The sequence below is a fragment of the Toxorhynchites rutilus genome, chromosome 2, assembly GCF_029784135.1.
Source record: "Toxorhynchites rutilus septentrionalis strain SRP chromosome 2, ASM2978413v1, whole genome shotgun sequence".
Lineage (NCBI taxonomy): Eukaryota > Metazoa > Arthropoda > Insecta > Diptera > Culicidae > Toxorhynchites > Toxorhynchites rutilus.
In genome coordinates this window covers 38,827,210-38,849,013 of record NC_073745.1, presented here as the reverse complement: position 1 = coordinate 38,849,013, position 21,804 = coordinate 38,827,210, and the positions used below count along the sequence as shown (strand labels likewise).

The 21,804-nt window shown below is 40.9% G+C and overlaps 2 protein-coding genes across 2 annotated transcripts in view; both read left to right on the top strand.

The window, feature by feature from the left end:
• Positions 1-21,804, top strand: part of LOC129771940 (tyrosine kinase receptor Cad96Ca) — a 57,308-nt gene that overhangs the window by 6,782 nt on the left and 28,722 nt on the right. Inside the window, exon 2 of the mRNA XM_055776090.1 lies at positions 17,101-17,893. Coding sequence (XP_055632065.1) covers positions 17,797-17,893 — 97 coding nt within the window. The 5' untranslated portion in view covers positions 17,101-17,796. The remainder of the gene's footprint in view (positions 1-17,100; positions 17,894-21,804) is intronic.
• LOC129765677 (uncharacterized) lies at positions 785-6,069 on the top strand. Its single transcript, XM_055766088.1, has 3 exons — positions 785-3,340; positions 3,415-4,223; positions 4,914-6,069. Exons 1-3 carry the CDS (start codon positions 785-787, stop codon positions 6,067-6,069), a joined length of 4,521 nt encoding a protein of 1,506 aa, XP_055622063.1.

Below are 21,804 nucleotides of genomic sequence, written 5' to 3'. Positions count from 1 at the left end.
TCTACAAATAATTTTGTTGAGTTGAGTTAGTAGTTAGTGTATTTAATAAGCAACGGGTGAGTGACGATTGAATTTCGCCCGAAATCAATTGCTGTTCAACCCTGTGATTGCATTTCGAAATAGGCTATACGTCGATCTCGCTTAGTTACATCAACAAGAAATTCACCAATACAACAGCATAACACAGCTGATGAGCTTTCGTTCGCCACCACAGATTTTAAATTAGTTAGTCGTAAAATAGTTGTCCCCAATAAATGTAGTGTCCGTTGAAATAAAGTGTCCTTTCGTAAAATTGTGTTTCTTGTGAATTATCGGAAACAATTCCGAATACCGTCCATCATAGTTTTTGGTGCCGTGACCAGGATAATGGCATTGTAGCCATTGGTATTCAAATTCAACAAAGGACCACAGACCTCCATTCAGGACACAAAGGAGCTTTTCGACCGGGACAATACCAGCGATTGATCCTATTGAGGACCCCCTGGTATTCAACATTGTATCCTGTTGGACAAGCAAAGGACAGCATTCACCAATAGTCAGCATCGGCAAATACCGGATTTCCTGTAATTTTCCAAAAAATACAAGGCCTGTTGAATACAGGTTTAAGAACGGCGAAAATTGAACGGAAGCGGACGATTGTGGCAGAATATTTAAAACAATTATACAAGGCATTACCTTTGCCTTGGTCAGGTGAGGACCTTTCCAAGAAGTTTACGTTTTTTGTCAGTGCTACCAGGTCTTATTATTGACAGATCGTGCTTCTGGTTTCGATTTTATCATCGCCATGGAGGATCGTCGCACGAAGCAGCAACTGAGATCGCGGAGAGAAACCATGGTAGCGTCGCTCGGCCGAGCGGACCAGTTCATGACGCAGTACGACGAGGAACGGGACAAGCTCGAGGTCGCTGTAAGGCTGCAGCATTTGGATGGTATTTGCAATGGGATGGAGGAAATACAAGTGGCATTAGAAGACATGGCAGACAACGAACAAGAACGGGTGAGAAATATGGAAATTCGCTCTGAGTTTGAAACACTATTCTTCCGAATAAAAGCCTTTCTGCAATCCAAACTTCCTCCTCCTATTGATGTACTAGACAACCTCCCTCGTAACGCTGCACCTTCCACTCTAAAGGGTTTGAAGCTTCCGACGATTTCTTTACCTGAGTTCTCTGGAGATTACAAAGACTGGCTTGCGTTTCATGACACCTTTGAGGCCCTGATTCACAACAATTCTGAGGTCGTTGAAGTCCAGAAATTTCACTACCTAAAAGCTGCTTTGAAGGGAGAGGCCGCCCAACTGATCGAATCAATTGGGATCAGTTCGGCAAATTATCGCTTGGCTTGGGAAGCACTCGTCAACAGATATGCGAATGAATATCTTCTGAAAAAACGTCATTTGCAAGCTTTGTTTGAGTCGCCAAAGATGCAAATTGAATCAGCTTCTTCTTTGCATGGGATTGTGGACGAATTTGAGCGTCACGTAAAGATACTGGAGCAACTTGGGGAGCCTATTAGTGCTTGGAGTTCGATGTTGGAGCACCTCTTATGTACACGTTTGCATGATGACACCCTTAAGGTTTGGGAAGATCATGCTTCAACATTGACGAAACCAACCTACACATGTTTAATAGATTTCCTCCAGCGTCGTATGAGAGTCTTGGAGTCCATCTCAGTTAACCATCAGCTCATAACGGAGTCATCTTCCACTTCCCACAATTGCCACATAAACAAGAAATCAGCTCATTCCAATTATTATTCTCATGCTGCAGTTGAAAACCAGTCCGCCAAATGTTACGCTTGTGATCAGCATCATCCGCTTATAAAATGCTGGAAGTTCAGCAAAATGCCCATCGCTGAAAAAATGAAGGTGGTTAACGCGAAACGTCTGTGTCTGAATTGTTTTCGTTCGGATCATTTTTCACGAAATTGTTCATCAAAATATTCCTGCAAAATATGTAAGAAACGTCATCATTCACTGCTACATTCAGCATTCAGCACCAATGTAAACAGATCAGCAACCGATCAGAATCCATCTCCATCCACCCGTGTTCCCAGTATGCCTGTTCAAGTGAATGTTACACCCTGCGAAAATCCTGCTCGTTCAACTCCATCAGCCGTTGATCCGTGTGAGGCAGAATATAGTTTCCCGTTGCATGAGCGCAGTAAAAATACTTTTATGTTAACCGCTTTACTGATTGTCGTAGACTGCTACGGAAATGAGCACTTAGCCAGAGCACTTCTCGATTGCGGTTCCCAACCCAACATAATATCGGAGCGAATGGCTCAATTACTTCGATTGAGAAGAAAACGAGTAAATGTGTCGATCCATGGTGTCGGAAATAAACCCCAGTATGCTACAGAATCTGTGTTCACGGAAAGCCGTTCAAGAAAAGAGAACTTCGCACTCAATGTAGATTTCCTAGTGCTGAATAACATTATGCCCCAGTTGCCGACTCAAGATATTCCTATTGAGCATTGGAAACTTCCCAAAAATTTATTCCTCGCTGACCCCAATTTCAACAAGTCGTCTGGAATTGATATGATCATTGGAAACGCGCACTTCTTCTCCTGTCTCAAGACTTCAGCAAATATTCAACTTCCTAAACCGCTCCCATTGCTAGTAGATAGTGTGTTCGGCTGGCTGGTCTCAGGCACAGCGGATATAACCCGACCCGATAATGGAACCTCATCATGCACTGTAACCACCGTTTCGTTAGTAGCACTTGAGGACAGTTTAGAACGTTTCTGGAAAATTGAAGACCTGCCAGACCAGCCAAATTACTCAATGGAAGAGAAGCAATGCGAGGAGTTATACTCCGCTACCGTTATGAGAAACGAGACAGGAAGATACGTAGTACGTCTCCCTCGTCGCCCGAATTTTGAGAAAATAGTAGGAGAGTCCAAAAATTGTGCCTTTCGTAGATATTTGCTACTGGAGAAACGATTGGAGCGTGATCCAGCGTTGAAAGATGAATATCGAAAATTAATTGAAGAATACATAGAGCTTGGCCAAATGAAGGCGGTGTTGCCTACCGAACCCCAACATTACAAGGGTTGTTTCCTCCCTCACCATCCCGTAATGAAAGAATCGAGCGCTACCACGAAGGTCCGCGTAGTGTTCGATGCATCCGCTAGAACTTCCACCGGCCATTCCCTGAACGATGGCTTATTGGTAGGACCAGTAATCCAGGATGATCTGCTATCCATCATCCACGCTTCCGCACATTTCCTGTGGCATTGGTGGCGGACATTGAGAAAATGTACCGCCAGATACTCCTACATCCAAATGACACCCCATTTCAACGCATTTTATGGAGATTCAATGCGTGTGATCCCATTTGTACATACGAGCTGCAAACCGTTACCTACGGTCTTGGTCCATCGTCCTTTCTCGCTACCCGAACACTACTTCAGCTTGCCAACGATGAAGCAATATCGTATCCAGCCGGTAGTGCGGCTCTCCGAAAATCATTTTACATGGACGATTTTATTGGGGGAGCTCAGACTGTGGAAGATGCCATGAAGCTGCGACAGGAACTCAATGAATTGTTGGGAAAAGGAGGTTTCAATTTACGAAAATGGACTTCGAATAAACTAGAAATCGTACGAGGCTTACGAGAAGACCAAATTGGTATGCAATCCACTATGAAATTCGACAAAGGTGAAACGGTAAAAGCACTGGGAATAAGCTGGGAACCACAAAATGATCTGTTTCGATTCGATGCCAACATCAAACGGGAAGATGAGATGATCACAAAAAGAAAAATTTTATCCGCTATCGCTCAGTTGTTTGATCCTTTGGGTTTGATAGCTCCTGTCATCATTCAAGGAAAAATTCTTATGCAACTCATTTGGATGGAATCATGTGGATGGGATGATGAATTACCTTCAGGCATTGTGGTGAAGTGGAAAAACTTCTACGAACATCTACCATCATTGACAGAATTCCGTATAAACCGTTACGCTATGCTTCCGCGATCAACAGTCCACCTACACACCTTTTCCGATGCTTCAGAGTCAGCTTATGGCGCTTGCACGTACGCAAGATGTGTTGATACCCAGGGCAACATTTCCGTCCAACTACTAGCAGCGAAATCCCGTGTTGCTCCTCTCAAGCGAATAAGCCTCCCACGACTAGAATTATGCCCAGCAACTCTCGGCGCAAAACTCCATGCCAGAGTTCAGCAAGCACTGCAGATCGAAATCTCTTCCTCTTACCTTTGGTCAGACTCTACTGTGACCTTGCAATGGATAAAGGCTCCACCAAATACCTGGAAAACATTTATTGCGAATAGAGTGTCGGAAATCCAGAATATGACGCGCGTGTCGCAATGGAATCACGTCGCAGGAAAGGAAAATCCCGCAGACCTTGTATCACGCGGCATGAGAGCGGATGAATTCATAGACAGTGCCGCATGGAAGCATGGTCCACCTTGGCTAGCGTTACCTGAAAATCAATGGCCAAGATCGAATATCACAAACTACCCTGAAAACGGAAAGGAACGAAGAAAAAATGTTGTCGCATTATCCGCAACACAATCAACATGCAACGAATATTTCTCCAGATTTTCTAGTTATAATCGTCTCCTTCGAGTTACTGCATATTGTCTCCGATTTATCAGATGCCTCCAATCCAGAATAGTTCCTCAGTCAACAGCAATCAGCATTCCTACTGACTTGTGTCTTTCGGTAGAAGAACTAAACGCAGCTCAATCGACCCTCATCATACTTACCCAAGCAGATGCTTTCAAAGAAGAAATCCGTGACCTAAAAGCAAACCAAGCGGTATCCAATCATTCAAAAACACGACTGTTATGCCCTTTCCTTGACCCTGAGGGAATCATAAGAGTGGGAGGGAGGTTGAGGTTGTCCGATCAGTCCTACATCACAAAACACCCAATATTGTTGCCCAGTTTCCATCCCTTCTCTCGCCTACTTGCAACGCACTACCACCTGAAACTCATCCACGGTGGCGGCCGCCTCACACTCTCTACAATGAGAGAAAAATACTGGCCCATAAATGGAAGACGACTAGTCCGTAGCGTGATTCGCGGATGCTATCGGTGCGCCCGAGCTAATCCCGTTCCTGAAAACCAAAAAATGGGACAGCTGCCCATTCATCGCATAACTCAAAGCCGTCCGTTCTCGAGCACTGGAGTGGACTATGCTGGTCCAATATATTTGAAGCCCACCCACAGACGTGCAGCCGCCATGAAAGCATACATAAGCATATTTGTCTGCTTTTGCACGAAAGCAGTCCATATAGAACTCGTCAGTGATCTTACTACTCCAGCTTTCATAGCCGCATTACGCCGATTCGTCGCTCGCCGAGGACGCCCTGCCGAGATTTTCTCGGACAATGGAAAGAACTTCGAGGGGGCGAAAAACCACCTAGCAGAAGTTCACCAACAATCATGCGAACACATTTCCACCGTCTGCACGAACGAAGGCATCACTTGGCACATGAATCCACCTAGAGCACCGCACTTCGGCGGGCTCTGGGAAGCTGCCGTGAAAATCGCCAAAAAACATCTGTATCGCCAGCTGGGAAACACTCGTCTGTCATTCGAGGATATGTCTACGGTGCTCACTCAAATCGAAGCTGCAATGAACTCCCGTCCTTTGGTTCCGATGTCTGAAGATCCCAACGACTTCGCCTGCCTAACACCGGCTCACTTCCTGATTGGAACCACCATGCAGACAGTAGCTGAAATCGACGTCAGAAATCTCCCGTTGAACAGACTCGATCACTATCAAAAAATGCAACAAACCTACCAACAATTTTGGCACCATTGGAGAAAGGAATATCTCCAAGAAATGCAACGATGCACCACCAGAAGGAAACCAAACAACGAATTCAACGTAGGCCGTCTTGTAGTCGTTGTGGATGAATTTCAACACCCAGTCAAATGGTCACTCGGCAGAATCCTTTCAGCGCATCCAGGTCCAGATCAGCTCATCCGAGTGGTAACACTGCAAACAGCTCGAGGAATACTTAAACGACCGATAACGAAGATTTGTTTGTTACCTTATGATGCACCAGAGATGGAAGCAGCGAACAATGTTTAAAATGTTTGTAGAAATGTGATGAAATCAAAATTGTATTGATCGTTTTTGTGTTATGTAAACAGAACCAATGTAGTAAGATTAGATGTAGGTAGATGTTGAAATTATTATTTCAAGGTGGCGGCGATGTTGAGTTGAGTTAGTAGTTAGTGTATTTAATAAGCAACGGGTGAGTGACGATTGAATTTCGCCCGAAATCAATTGCTGTTCAACCCTGTGATTGCATTTCGAAATAGGCTATACGTCGATCTCGCTTAGTTACATCAACAAGAAATTCACCAATACAACAGCATAACACAGCTGATGAGCTTTCGTTCGCCACCACAGATTTTAAATTAGTTAGTCGTAAAATAGTTGTCCCCAATAAATGTAGTGTCCGTTGAAATAAAGTGTCCTTTCGTAAAATTGTGTTTCTTGTGAATTATCGGAAACAATTCCGAATACCGTCCATCAAATTTTTCCAATAGTAATTCAATTAGTGACTTCACGAAACACCTTTTGAATTCGACTGAATTTCAGACCCTTTTTTATTTTGTAGATAAAACGGATCACATATTTGATTAATTCAATTCTGTGTGGTTACGTTCTCCGTTGCGAATAAATGTAATGAATTAGTATGGACGTATGTTATTCATATATCGTGGACTTCCGACATATGTGGCAGTAGATTTATAGAACGACTAATGTTTTTTTTATATCCCTTCAAACTTGTTGCATCTCTCAAGTGTACATACTGCTTTGACCGCAGATTTGCATGGTTGAATCTGGTTAATTTCAGGTATTCAGTCTTCGTTTTGTCGAATGAATACTGTTGGAACAATAGGTATCGCAGCAAATGATTATCAACATCCTACCTTATCATCAAACGGTATGCGAAGAATTTCAGTGAACTGACGGCATTGGAATATATGCTTTGTGAGGACCACATAATTATTATCAAAGCGAATAAACGTCCGACTGGAAGTCATGAACGTCAATTCAATGTGCCCAAGATAAATTTATTCTTTGGAGGTCTGGATCTCCCCTTGCGACGTCAATGGAGAAAATGGAAGGGACAAGAATAAAGAGAGAGTGTGCGAATTGTCAATTGGAGGAGGAACGTGAAAAGACGGGTATGGATTGGTAAACCGACGACGAGAATAGAATAGATGACTGAAGTTCAACCGGGAGGTTGAAGGAAGTTCAACTGAGAGCTTGAAGTAAGTTCAACTGGGAAGTTGAAGGAAGTTCAACTGGGAGGTTGAAGGAAGTTCAACCGGGAGGTTGAAGGGAGTTTAGCCGGGTGGTTGAAGGAAGTTCAACTGGTAGGTTGAAGGAAGTTCAACTCGGAGGTCGAATGAAGTCTAATCGGGAGGTTGAAGGGAGTTCAACTTGGAGGTTGAAGGAAGTTCAACTGGGAGGTTGAAGAAAGTTCAACCGGGAGGCCGAAGGAAGTTCAACTGCGAGATTGGAGTAAGTCCAACCGGGAGGTTTAAGGAAATTCAACCGGTAGGTTGAAAGAGGTCCAACCGGGAAGTTGAAGGAAGTTCAACCGGGAGGTTGAAAGTAGTTCAACCGGGAGGTTAAAGGTAGTTCAACCTGGAGGTTGAACGGAGTTTAGCCGGGTGGTTGTTGGAAATTCAACTGGTAGGTTGAAGGAAGTGGCATTGATAAAGATTACATATGCAGACCAGATTTTCCAAGTTTCCATGGTCATGATTCAAATTAAGATTATCTTTGGGTTATAGTTTATTTTGAATCTGCGAAGTTTCGTTGAGACGATTATTAATTAATTGCATAGCGTCGCGTGAAACTCCTTTCTTCAGCTATGCTTGAGATTACGTTTCTGTGGAAGAAATCGTTTAATCATACGAATAATACGTACGGTCTAGTTAGAACAGCATTCTCTAAATTAGAGTTGTTTATAATCTCACCTCTATTAATGCTTTGAAGCTACCTTATCATCAATCGAGTATATAAAATACCATCATAACCATTAGACAAGATGATGCCGGAATTGTTCAACGTTTTATGCTGTTTTATGCACATAACTCAATAGTTAGACAAATAACGCTTTCACCATGCCAAACATGCCAAAATCAGTACAAATCAATGCATGCGATTGTACACTGGGACTGCATGATTCGCCTGTCGGCTAATCATGGCAATCAAATAGTAAAATCATTTACCGACAATAACCCGATGGATTATCAATCCCGCGAAATTTTCCCTCTTTCACTTTCCAATATTGTGTGTGGATCGGACGAGTTCCGATGATTGATTATATCGAAAGTGGTTCACTGCAATGGTCGGCTAATCACCAAAAACAAAAATCGATTCGATTTTCTCATACAACCCGAAAGTCAACTTTCCATTCGCATTTGTTTCGAACTGTTTTGCCCACCGAGCAGCTTTTCTTTTCCGATTTTCATGTTACAATTTGTTAGTGATGATTGCCAGGTAATATATTCACGTTGCACTGGGGAAGGTATACAACCATTTGGGTGCAATCGGCATCACTGCTAAACACATGAATCCATGCGGGTTAATCACTGAAACAAATAAGAAAATTAACTTCCTCTGAGAATTTTCTCCCCACCGATTCATAGGATCGGAGCCATGAAACGTGACGTGGGAAAATTCCCTCTCATTGCACATTAGTACCGGCTGTACCTCCTTCACCCAGCAGCGTCAATGTTTGTGTTTTGTTCGATGTGAATAAATACAAACTGTAGACTCTACGGCCGCGAGTCACGATGCGGACGCGTAGATTTAAATATTTTGAAATCAAATGTTTATTTTTCGAACCGTGCTCGTACTTGACCCAATGGGACTGTGACTGATAATGGGTTATTCATTAGTAGCGTGTAAAGGCATAAATCGGTTTTAATGCAGCAGTTTCCAACAATTCCAACATGAAACGGTAAAACCTATTTACTTCGAAGTTTCACATGAAATTAGTTTGCGCATGTATGTCGATTGTTCAATTTTAGACTAGGAAACAATTATACTTATTTTCGTTTCTGCGGCCATTATCCACATATTTGTCAAAAGTGGTAAAAACATCAGAAGCGAAGACTGTACGTAAGGAAGTAAAAACCGAAACCCATTTGAATTGAAATTAGTAAATTCAGTGCGAATAAATGGAATGTCATCAAACGAATGCCAATGGAATAATGCATTTCGAATAAAATGGAATTCATTGTCTGAGTAAAATTAAAATATTGTTTTTTCGAGTCTCTGGTACACTGGTCAATGTTCATGAATCATTGCATTTCATCCCGCGCTGCGAATGACGAGAGATAGCAAAGTTTCTCACTTAATTGTGCCACCTTACTTTTCAGCTCCTATTCCATACCCGAGTCGATAATATATGAGGACATATCTTCAAATTTCATCCAGTGGCAAATTATAGTCACGTCATTCGCCTTCGGAAACACCGTGACTTGGGCCATCTCACGACATTCGACGCGCGGAATAAAGAGGATTGTTCTGTTATATATCAAACACAAAAATGAGGTTCGATTTTCGTTGAATGCATTCGATTCAAGCTGGAAAAAAATTGAAAAATGTAGAAGAACTGTGCGATATGATTGGCTTCAATTTATTACTAGATGTGCATTGATGTCAATAAAGATGGATTCATGGTTACGACGTGGAAACCGTGGAAACTGCTGAATTGGAATAGGGAAAATCGAAGACGAGCCAAAACACGACCAAACAAAGCAGATCTAAAAAATAAAATGAACATTCAAAATAGCTGTACGCGTCAGCGTTAAGCGAGAGACATGATTACCAACAGAAGGCTACTAAAAAATCGAGAATACGTAACCCGCGGAAACTCAGATATCAGGATAGTTTTTGAACAGACCTCGTAATGCTTGCATTAAAAAACTAGAAGTGGGTTATATCATTGATATAACCGCAAGGTGGACGTAGGACTAACATTGACTTAGCAATCAATAAGTAACAAGCATATAAATCTTAGACGTTTCATCCTTCGAATAAAATTATTATCTTACCACTTCGTTTAGCCGGACAAGAATTATTAACGCTCAAACAAATAATTTTCTTCGTTATTTCCTCGATATGTAATATAATATCCACTTCGATCATATCCACTACACCGTATCATACTATATCAAATCTATAGTCAATCCGAGTACAATTGTACCCGCTGCTTACATCTAGTTTGCTATGCCAATTTCCCCTGGCTCCATGGTTTTGAATTCGGGGGTCTCCGTAGCCACATTGGTTGCGCGTTCGCTTAGTAAGCGATCGATCGTGGGTTCAAAACTCAGGGCCCTCATTGACCATCTTTGTGTTGTTACAGAATAACTACGTCCACGCAACAATCATCAGCGATGGACATCGATCCACGGTCGAAATAAGATCGATTCATCCATACAACTGCCTTGCTCTGCAAGACACATCGGGCTGCTGTTCTATAAATAACTCAAAAATGATCAATCGCTGTCCGACTGGATAATGGAAGAACAGAACGAAAACTCCTACGCCTATATGGCAACTGTGTAAATGTGTACCATATGCAATGGTATAGAAGGGATACTCTAACGCCGAAAACATGGCAACTGTGTAATGTGCTAATTATAGATATGATAAACATGTGACATGTACACGATTGAAATTCGGCTCTGTTACAGCTAAAATGCTAATGAGCCTAAAATAAACAAAAGGGATAAAAAAAGGTCTTGAAATCTGTGTTGAGGAACCGTTCCGATTTGTAGAAACGCATGCGAGTACAAGAGTACCCGCAGCTCACATCTATTTTGCTATGCCGATTTTCCCATGCTTCATGATTTTGAAGTCTGTGTTAGGGAAACATTCCAATTTGCAGAAACGCAAGCGAGTACAAAAGTATCCACTGCTTACATCTATTTTGCAATGCCGATTTCCCCTGGCTCCATTGTTTTGAAGTCTGTGTTAGGGGAACATCCATCCATTTCAGCGATCGTACCTCAATCGTTGCGCAGTTATAACTGAGTGAATTTCCGAGCGGCACTCGCTTATATACTGATTGGTGTGATTTCAATAGCCTGTTTTAAAAGCAATTTTAGGGCTATTGAAAAAAAATTTTTTGATCAAAAAGTAACAAGCATATAACGCGTGGACATTTTATTTTCCGAAAGAAGTGTTTATCATACTATTTCGTTCAGTTGTTTAGGAGCTATTAACGCTCAAAATCTCGTTCTCCGGTGTAACGCTATCGTTTCCGAAAGTTTGAACTTACACCCCAGTATAGAAATGAAAGACGTAGTTCTACGTCAAAAAATGGACAATTGTCGATTGACGATAAAAAAAATACAAAAGATAATTTGATGAGACACATTTCCTATAAAACATAATTTGATTGATCATGTTACAAAAAATATTTCGGCCTTCCGGCAATTGGCCCGAGCCATTGCTGTCAAAAACATACTTGTTTACACGTTTTTAGTTCTTTCTTAGCTTCATTTATTAGTTCCTCCTCCATTTTTACCACGAAATGATTGGAGTAGACCTTCCGCTTCAGGTTTGCTCATAAGTTCTCAATGGGACGCAGCTGAGGAACGTTCGGAGGGTTGGCGGACTTCAGCACAACATTTATCTTCAAGCGGTTCATTTCCTCCAGGTCTGGCCAAAACAACACATTTCTGGATGAAGGTGGCAATTGCCGGTAGACACTTTGTGATGCACATCTCCCCGTTCACCGCAAGACCGGAAGGAGAGCGACTTTATCATCTCTTTTTCGCTGATGGTTAACCACAGAAGTACCTTCTTTGGGAACTCGGCGTGGGAAATGTACTTCAATTCAGAACTTCGTCCATGACGACCGCGACGTTTCGGATAATTTCATTCTCCATCACTTCACAGCTTCCTGTTCCGACACGGCCGGTCTTGACTTACGTTTCTGCATGATGATGTCCATGACCGCTATGTCCGCTTGCACTCTCTGGCCCCTCTCTGGCTCCGACTTTCCGGCCCAAAGCCTGGGACGATATAACCACCTCTTCCCCCGTCTTCTGCTTTAGCATAAGCTGCAGTTCACGATCGCGTAGCACCATCGGACGACCGGAACCTGGCTTCCGTTTAATGCTCGCAATCTTCTCCAAAAGTGTAAGGATATTATAGATACTGGATCATACGTATCCGACGGACTCGAAGTACCTGACGATTTCCATTTTCTTCGCAACGAGATGAAGCTTCCAGTACTCACAAACCAAGGAGCGTAGTTGCTTTATTGTTTCCGTCATAACTTCTGCAGTAACTTCTGAATCATGGTTCTGCTTGTCATATATGTTTATGTATGTAGAAAATGACTATAGATTGGAAGCATTTACCAAAAAATTCGTTATATTTACTAATTCTTTCTCTCAGTGTATGTATGGAGAACACCTCTCATTCTCTCAGACTGAATGTCGCCTTGGAATTGTACCAAAAGGATGCCAGGCAAGGATTGAACCAAGGCGCCTAGAAGTATATCCTAAGGTGGGCCAACTTGCTAAAACCACTCTTCAGTCATCTTGGAAGTCTACTGTGTTTTGTTTGTAAACAAAACACAATACGCTTGTGCCCAAGCTCGCTCGTGATCAGTCTGTCTCTTTCACGCTTCAAGCAAATAATTCCCCTTCTGCTTTCTTCCGTACTGTTTTCATATACCGCTCCCCTAACCAACTTAGTGACGACACGGGCTCATCTTAGGATATACTTCTAGGCACCATGCATTGAACCTAGACCAGCTGAGTTGCAAGGTTGTTTTACACAACGACGCTATCCGCATAATCGCGAGAATATTGCCACAGATTATAAAAAGATCTCAAAAGTATAAAGGGAAAATGTTTTCTGAGAGTAAAATGGAGAGCGTAAACAACGCGTAATTTCAACCATTTCGTGACAAGTACCATGTAGTCACTTGGTGCATCACAGCTCTCTCATATTGCTGATATATTGCTTTGGCATATATATTATCTTATTATTATTTTCTTCTTCCAAACTCTTCTTCTACTACAAATTCTTCTATTAGAAAATTTAGAAATGAATAGCGAAGTCATCAGCTCATTCCCTATCATATAAAGGGTGTGTCACATCAAATTGCATCACGGAAAAAACGCTGTAGAAATTCGCCCAGTAGACCGACCTTTTTGAAAATTTTAGACAGTAAAATAAAAACTATTAAACAACTTTTGGCATTTTCTTTTTATTCATACTTCGAGCCCAAGCCCGTATGCTCGCACCTTCCTCTTTACCCCGTCCATAAGGTTCTGTACAACGTCAGGTTGTAGTTTTTTTTGAACAGAAATCCATTTTCTCTTGAAGTCCGCCTCCGATTTGACAACTTTTGGGTTCTTCCGGAGGGCCTGCTTCATAATCGCCCAATATTTCTCTATTGGGCGAAGCTCCGGCGCGTTGGGCGGGTTCATTTCCTTTGGCACGAAGGTGACCCCGTTGGCTTCGTACCACTCCAACACGTCCTTTGAATAGTGGCACGAAGCGAGATCCGGCCAGAAGATGGTCGGGCCCTCGTGCTGCTTCAATAATAGTAGTAAGCGCTTCTGTAGGCACTCCTTAAGGTAAACCTGCCCGTTTACCGTGCCGGTCATCACGAAGGGGGCGCTCCGCTTTCCGCAAGAGCAGATCGCTTGCCACACCATGTACTTTTTGGCAAACTTGGATAGTTTCTGCTTGCGAATCTCCTCCGGAACGCTGAATTTGTCCTCTGCGGAGAAGAACAACAGGCCCGGCAGCTGACGAAAGTCCGCTTTGACGTAGGTTTCGTCGTCCATTACCAGGCAATGCGGCTTCGTCAGCATTTCGGTGTACTGCTTCCGGGCTCACGTCTTCCCCACCATGTTTTGCCTTTCGTCGCGGTTAGGAGCCTTCTGAACCTTGTATGTATGCAGGCCCTCCCGCTGCTTGGTCCGCTGGACGAATGAACTTGACAAATTCAGCTTATTGGCGACATCCCGGACCGAACTTCTCGGATCACGTCTAAACTGCTAAACTACGCGCTTGTGATCTTTTTCACTGACGGAGCATCCATTTCATCCGTTCTTCATCTTCCGGTCGATGGTTAGGTTCTCGAAGTATCGTTTTAGTACTCTGCTGACCGTGGATTGGACGATTCCCAGCATCTTACCGATGTCCCGATGTGACAACTCCGGATTTTCGAAATGAGTGCACTGGATTAATTCACGACGCCCTTTTTCGTTCGACGACATTTTTCCAAATTTACGAAAAATTGACAGTGAAGCATGGCCAACGTGATCTATACACTCTTATCTGATTATAAGGCTGAAGATATAATTCCTAAAAATTAAATTTCTACAGCGTTTTTTCCGTGATGCAATTTGATGTGACACACCCTTTATTTCACTATCGAGCACATTATAGTATCTTGGAATGAGGCTTATGATGAATAAACAGCGGGAAAGGGTGCGCGTTAGTTTATTATATTGTATATTTAGTATAGTACATATAAAAAACAATTATAAGCGTTCCGAAAAACAAGCTGTAAATACATAAGGTAAATGATTTTGGTTTGTCCACTTTCTTGAATGCTCTAATTCAGCACACGTTTGTCAAATCAGGTATTCAAATATTTCAAAACATATAAATAATATTGTCTTTTTCATGATTTACAGTTGTTTTATAGTATATTTTTACGGAATCACATGTTTTAAGGGATTCTAAAATACACCATCTAATGGTGTCAATACGCCCCCCATTCGAGCTAACTTTTAATCGATCACCAGATGATTATTTGGCACGTATTCAGACCTTTTCTGGATTATAACACTTACAAATATTGTAAACATCATGCTTGCACACCATTTGTATCTGATTCACATAGATAAACCATTGAATTAACGCATTGTGATGAACTCAATTCTGATCATGAGTTGTCCAATTCAATAATGTTGTTTTGTCCACATGATTTCTATGGCGCGCTGCAGTTTTTTTAGTGTGTCCTTCGCGTATAGCAGAAATAAAGTTTCTCTGTGTTGAGTGTGTTCAGGTGAACACTTTTGAAATGCTCAAGAAAAGGCAATATTCTGAAGAAAGCCTAAATTATGAATTTGATGACAGTAAACTCAAACAATGATAAATGCAACACCTACTTGAAAATTCGAATGTTTTCATCCAAAAGTGATGATTTCTAAAGCCGGACAAACCATGATCATTTTTTGGACAAACCATGATTAGAGGTGGTCAAACCATCTTAATTCCTCTTTGAGTAAAATCGTTAAAAAACATAAAAATTTCAATAATTTCAACGCCTTGTGGTAGCATTAGCAACTAGAGACTTGGGGCTTTTCAACAAACCCAAACTCGTATCGATTATTTTTGATTTTCATAAAGAAAAATCGATTTGCATTTACTAGTTGCGTAAAAACACCCCAAATTGGACAAACCAAGATCATTTACCCTAGTTCAATATGTTGCTTCTTCTCTAAATAACTATACAATGCAAATGTAAGGTAAGCAAACTGAACGCTTACACTCAGCGACGCAAACCAAAGTTTTCTCAAATTAATCCTTCGAACAGAATATATTCGCTGGGGACCAGCTCTGGAGAATACGGAAGCAATGCGAAGCAATTCGAAGCCCAATTCATGCAATTTTGCCATCGTTTTCATTGATTTGTGATTTTTCCATTTTTTGACAATAACAAAAGTCCCTTCACTCTCAATGCTGTAACTCACGAACCAATCGACCGATTGCTGTCAAATTTTGACACGTATCCATTGAAAGATGGTGCTTTGTGATAGTCAAGTAGATTTTTGCAAGGGGCTCCATCTAGACGTCAACCTTGTGTACTTTTCAGCCGAACTGTTACATCTCTTGTTTAAGACACACACGTCAGCCACAGACAATTTCGTATTTGTACCACTACCTTCATTGACAATCCAAGAACTCAAAAATGCTTACGCGAGATTCAAACATACACATACACATATGAGTGATCGCTTCGTAGTTGGCAGCTATTTTCATGCATACTGGAGACCAGGTGCATCACACAGAGATGGGACTTAGGGCACAATGTTTCGCTTCTCTACAATGTGCGATATCTTTCATTTTATCGTTGTTTGTTAAATTAGTATTTATTAGGAAAGACTGTTGTCTAGTCGCTAACTGGTGCGAAACTGAGGATTACTAGAACGAAGCCTATATTTATCCATTTTTTTTTTTTTGGATAAAATTATATGCACAATGGATAGCTACGATTGTTTTCGCAGTGATATTAATATGGGCCCGGATGACTTGATAATTTTATTATTTTTCTATCGAGTTATTCATTCCCAAATGAGTCTGGTTCAGAAGCGACGCGATAAATGTGAATGAATAATGAACATTTCGTGTTTCATTCACCAATTCCTTTTTTTATCTTCGACTTTTTTGTCGAATATATCTTCGAAGTATTTTTCAAATTTAATCTGCGAATATTTTTTAAAATGTTTTTCTCTTTAAGAACACCCAATATTGACCAGAAGATGCCCTTCGCGGTATGATTCTCTATGATGTACACAAATAGATTGATTACATTTTTTTACAAACAGACTTTTATTTGTGGTTTCCTGCTCCGAACATAACAATATCCGGGCACTAACCTTACAATCAAAAAATCTATAACAAAAACGCGAGAACTTTGTCTGACAAAGCACATAGTTATTCATGTTTTGTCTCCATTCGCAAGCGGAGATGCTGACGATGGTTGAGTTATAAATTTGAAGGTGAACCTCTCGGCAAGTACCGGTTTGTTGTGAAATGCGTGGGGAATTCGAGCTGACTGTGTGTGATCATTCTCTGCACCCATTTGGCCGTACGCAGAATGTGGCCAAAGATTGAAGTCGCCGAATAGGAGAGGGGGTTTAGAATGTCTGTTCTGTTGTTGGTACCGGGAACTGAAATGTGATTATCGCATGAACTTCTTAGCGTGTTCTAACCGTTAGGTATCCAAAACCGGGAACTGGTGCTGTTTTATGTATGAATTTGAACCTTATTCTATAACATGATCCTCACTAACAGAAGCTTTATTTTTTCTTTTATTTTTAGATCACAGAGTTGAATTAATCGTTTGAAACAGCGAAATAGGAAATAAAAAAAATCCAAGTGAACATCAGTTTAATCATGTCGAAAATGTTGCACAGTTACATCATGTCTTGCAATCGAAAAAGTGAAAATAACCATCCAAACGCCTCCAAAATCAACTTTTACGCGATTACGTAAGTCGGTTCGGAGTGCAGCTAATTGAGCCCGACCAAGCTTTGGCCAAGCAGTTTGGCGCGAGTGAATGTTGAAATAATAAACAACGAATAAATTGTGATGAGAGAATCGAAGAAATGAAATGGTGTTGATGCATTTGGTGCGAGATTGAGTCACCCCTGGGTGACATGGTACCACAGCTAATTCGGAGAAGAAATAAATGTTTCATAACATACCAACAGTGTCGCTCGAGCCATAAACCATCACCGCGAAGTTTAACCCGATTGTGTTAGCCTCAAAAGAGGAAGAAAAAACAAGCAAAACATATTCCAAAAAGTTGTTGATGTGAAAAGTGAACGTGACAAGTGAGAGATCAAAACTCCCAGGTTCCTAACATATGATCTCAGCGGACCGGCCAACGTGTGTACGGGCGTTTGTTGCGAACGACAACTCACCACCGACACCAGGCGCTAGTTTCATACCTGAACTCACCACTCTCGACGGTGGTGGTGAATGAAGAACTAAACTGCCGAAGGTCGATCGAAGATGACGTCACCGTTTGGCAGACGCAGCATCTTCGCAGGGAACCGAAACTGTCTAGCGCTGCTTATATGGATCGGGGCCACATTGGCACCTGTAGCAGGTGAGATTAATTTGGTTATGCAAAACAGCATCTTAATCTATGTAATCAGGACACGTTGTGTGCCTTTCACTTCATTGCATTTTCGCCTTATTCGGGTAACGAACGATCACTCAAATTCCTATGCAAATTAGGAAATTCAAACAAATTTTACCTCCACGCAATCAAAACAACCTTAACATTTGCAATCGTCTCAACGCGCGGTGCGAGACCGGTTTCCGCTGCGATCCTGTCAATTTATTCTGATCAACTCACCACTATCGGTGGATAGGATAACCACTGTTGTTCCGTGGGTTCAAGCCCGTTCGAAGATCCCATCGTGCCCCAGAAGGCCATTAACCAGAATTGATTGACAATAATTTCCTCGGTTTAATTATCCTTTACTCTGCCGATCGGTAGCACTGAGATGTCACCTAGAGTTGGCAGTTTGAACACCGCGACACAACAACGCGCAAAGTGCTCAGTGCAATTTATTTGCGTCAGAAAAAAAAATCGCCTCTTCACCCATAACAAACGGGTAGGCTATCCAACAAGCCACATGAACCATGTTTTGTGGTATGTGAGTCTGTCGGAACTTGTTGAACCACTCGGCCACAAAAAGATTTACTGGAGTCGCGCCACAAAAAAAATGGTTCGCCAATGTATTCGAGGAGTGGAGTGCCCTGCCTTCAGCGGTGGCCACAAGTTTATGACGTGCACTGAGAGGAAGGAGTTTAACCACTTTCATTTTTTGCGCTTCTTCCACTCCGCACGTGCTCTTAGGGGGCCTTCGATCCCCGATCGACTCTTCGTGAAAGGTGGACACAATTCGTTCGATTTCGCTCAAGGAGTGCTTTAAAATGACGACTTATTCACGCTAGAAGCGTCGGAGTGGCACTTGGAAGGATTGAAAGGTATAATTTGAATATTGCACGTCTGCCCTTTTAAAGCTGTAGGTCTGGACATTTAAATCCATCTAAACCGACACGCCCTCACTGCTATAGTGATGGTTGGGTAAAAGCAAAAATTATAATTTAGTTATGGGGATAGATCACATAAACAACATTCAATTTCTCTTCGACCGGAAATTTCAAATGGTTTCTTGGGAATGGTGATTCTTCGAAACATATCAAACTATCATTTGGTATTTTGTGGTTTGAACAATTTCACACGCTTCAGACTAAATTCCTACAATTTACTTACATATATTTCAGTGTACATATGAATCAGTGTGCAGAAATGGTCGTTAAAAAATATTCTAACAAACAAGCGTAATTTGATAAATGTCAGACCCTAAAATTTAAAAAAGTTATCCCAGGGATAGTTGAAATTTCTGATGCCAAATATCTTCAGATTGCATGAAACGTCGAGATCTACTGTCATCTCGCAAAAAAAAAATTGTCAAAAATCGACACTTTGGGTCTTTTTTTCGGAATACGAAGCAAAACCTACGGTTTTGGGTGCTAATAAAAATAGTCATCTCGATTTTTGATGCGGAACTTGTTGCGAAATCATGATCATGCACGATAATATACACAATGCAAAATGTTAGCTCATTCGAACTTCATTTACTAATTGACGTTAAAATTTGAGTTTTTTTGAAAACTAAAGAATCACCGGAAATTAGGGTTTAAAAAAAAAGATTTTTGATGTCAAATGTCTCAAAATTACATGACACGTCGAGATTTACAATTATCTCAAAAATTTTTTTGTCGAAAATCTTTTCAGATGAAAATACGGCCGAGTGCCAAAAAAATATATTTTTTGACAAAAAAATTTTAGTCATCGACTCGAAGCTAAGCTAAACTAAGAGCTATAAAGTCGCCTCTTTCAGAATAAAGTGAGTGGCTTCGTTGTCTTACGTCACTCGCGGTGCAGAATAAGGGGTCTTGTATCATCCACTAAGCAGTTGTGTAAACATGGAAATATTGATTTTTAATTTAATAGTCCCCATCGAAGACGCCAATATTCATAGGACAATGCACAATGATCCAGGAGATGCATTTAAGTGGGAATTAGCATTTAAAGCTCGACAGTTATTTTCTAGACAAAAACTGTCTTAGACAAAGTTGTTACTTATTATCGAACGCTCGTTTTTATGTTGTCAAAAATAGGGTGATCAAAATTGTCGATGAAATAAAAAATTTAACTTTCTTATCCTTATAGATAGAGGTAAACATAGTTCGACAATGTTGTAGCTCCAATCATCAATTATTAATAGCTCCATCTCCCACAAAGTTGTTTTTAGCGCCTTCTATATGAGTTGCATTAGGCATTTAGCGATGCAGAACATGTCAATATCTTAATCCTGCTCAAAGTTATTGATGAGTTTTCATCCAAAAACTCATGATTTCAATTTTAATTTACTCAAACACAAAAAATAACATAGTTTGGAAAATTACATATTATATAGAGCGAAATCTGTTCTTTCAAATTCCATCAACAAATTTTTTTTATGTTTGCCCCAGAAAGAATGACAAACAAATGAAGCGATAGTTTTCCCACGGTCGGATTTCTATACATACATTTCACACAGGCTCCGCCTTTCATTCTTTCTCCGTTTTCCTTCAGGAACCAATTCGGGTGTTCTTTTTTCTATCTGTTTGTTCACATTTCAGTTTCAAGACAGCCAAACAATGAGAGAGAGAGAAAATGAAAATAATAATTAATTTTTTTAGATTTATTCCTCTCGAAAGCGTTAAACTTCTACGCTTCGCATATTATATTACCTTCCCATTTTACCCCTTAAAACTATCCGTTTTATCGCGACACAAAAATCCTCATCTTTCCGTCGTTTCTTATTCCATTATTGAATTTTTTTGGGAAATTTTTGACCAGTCCGTTCAAATATTCCATTTATATATGCTGTATATATTCAAATACAACAAACTGCATTTAAGTTTAGGTAAACATAGTTTTCCAGTGATACAATCAAAGTTCATCTTTACCAGTCTGTCTCACCGCTTAATTTTCCGAGACGATGTTCAATTAGATTGTTCCGATAATTATAAAATACTCTAAAGATTTACCGTCATTTCAAATTACGAGAAGCATTCAGTCTAATCTTGGCTGCACCCTGTTGTTTACAGACCTTCTCTCAACATTTCGTACATAAGTCTGAGAATTCCAGCCATTCTCACGAGCAACCGCATTACAGAAGTATGAAAAACAGTGCAGGAGGCGATCTGGCGTAGTGGTAACATCCATGCCTCTCACGCTAAAGGTCACAAGTTCAATTCTCACTCCCGACATTCTTCCAAAAATGGAAGTAAAAAGTGACGAACCAGCCAAATGAGTTGAAAGTCACTATAATACAGATAAAAAAAAACAGTGCACTTTCGCATATTTGCCAAGACGTGATAGAAATTCGGATGCTGCTGACCAGTGTTGACAAAAATCATCTCCACTAAGCTCAAATGCATAGATTTTCGGGCTAGGTTGCATCGAAAACTTATATATTCAAACGAAGATCAAAATGATAGATCCAAACAACCAGTGAATATGATCAAATGAACCTTTGTTCTTCAATATGTTTCGAAGTTTATTTTTCCACCCAGTGTCATTTTCGGCTTGATTATTGAAGACGTCAGAATTGAATTTCATTCTAGCAAAATGAATATCAGCTGTTGTTTGCTTTCGACCTAAGGCCGCTATGTGCGGTTGGTTTTTATTTAGTTCGGACTTTTATTGTACTGTTGCTTAAGCCCTTCTCAATCAACGCAGGCAAAAGGAAGATTATGATATGTAATCCATTTGACCATAGAGTCTAGAAGCAATTCTTTATCAATTGTGCGGATTTCGCGCCGACTCGTCTATGGGATTGGCATGACCCTCTCAGAACTTAATGAAACTTTCTGGGCGTGAAGACCTTACCTAATTAAGCAACTTGGCATATTTGGTTTTCCGAAAATTTATCTAGACTAACATATGGAATT

Coding starts and splice junctions, on each gene's coding strand:
- LOC129765677 (XM_055766088.1), top strand. CDS start 785: ATGGAGGATCGTCGCACGAAGCAGCAACTGAGATCGCGGAGAGAAACC. Junction 3,341..3,414: donor CAATGCGTGTGATCCCATTT/GTACATACGAGC, acceptor ACACTACTTCAG/CTTGCCAACGATGAAGCAAT. Junction 4,224..4,913: donor ATCTCTTCCTCTTACCTTTG/GTCAGACTCTAC, acceptor ATTGTTGCCCAG/TTTCCATCCCTTCTCTCGCC.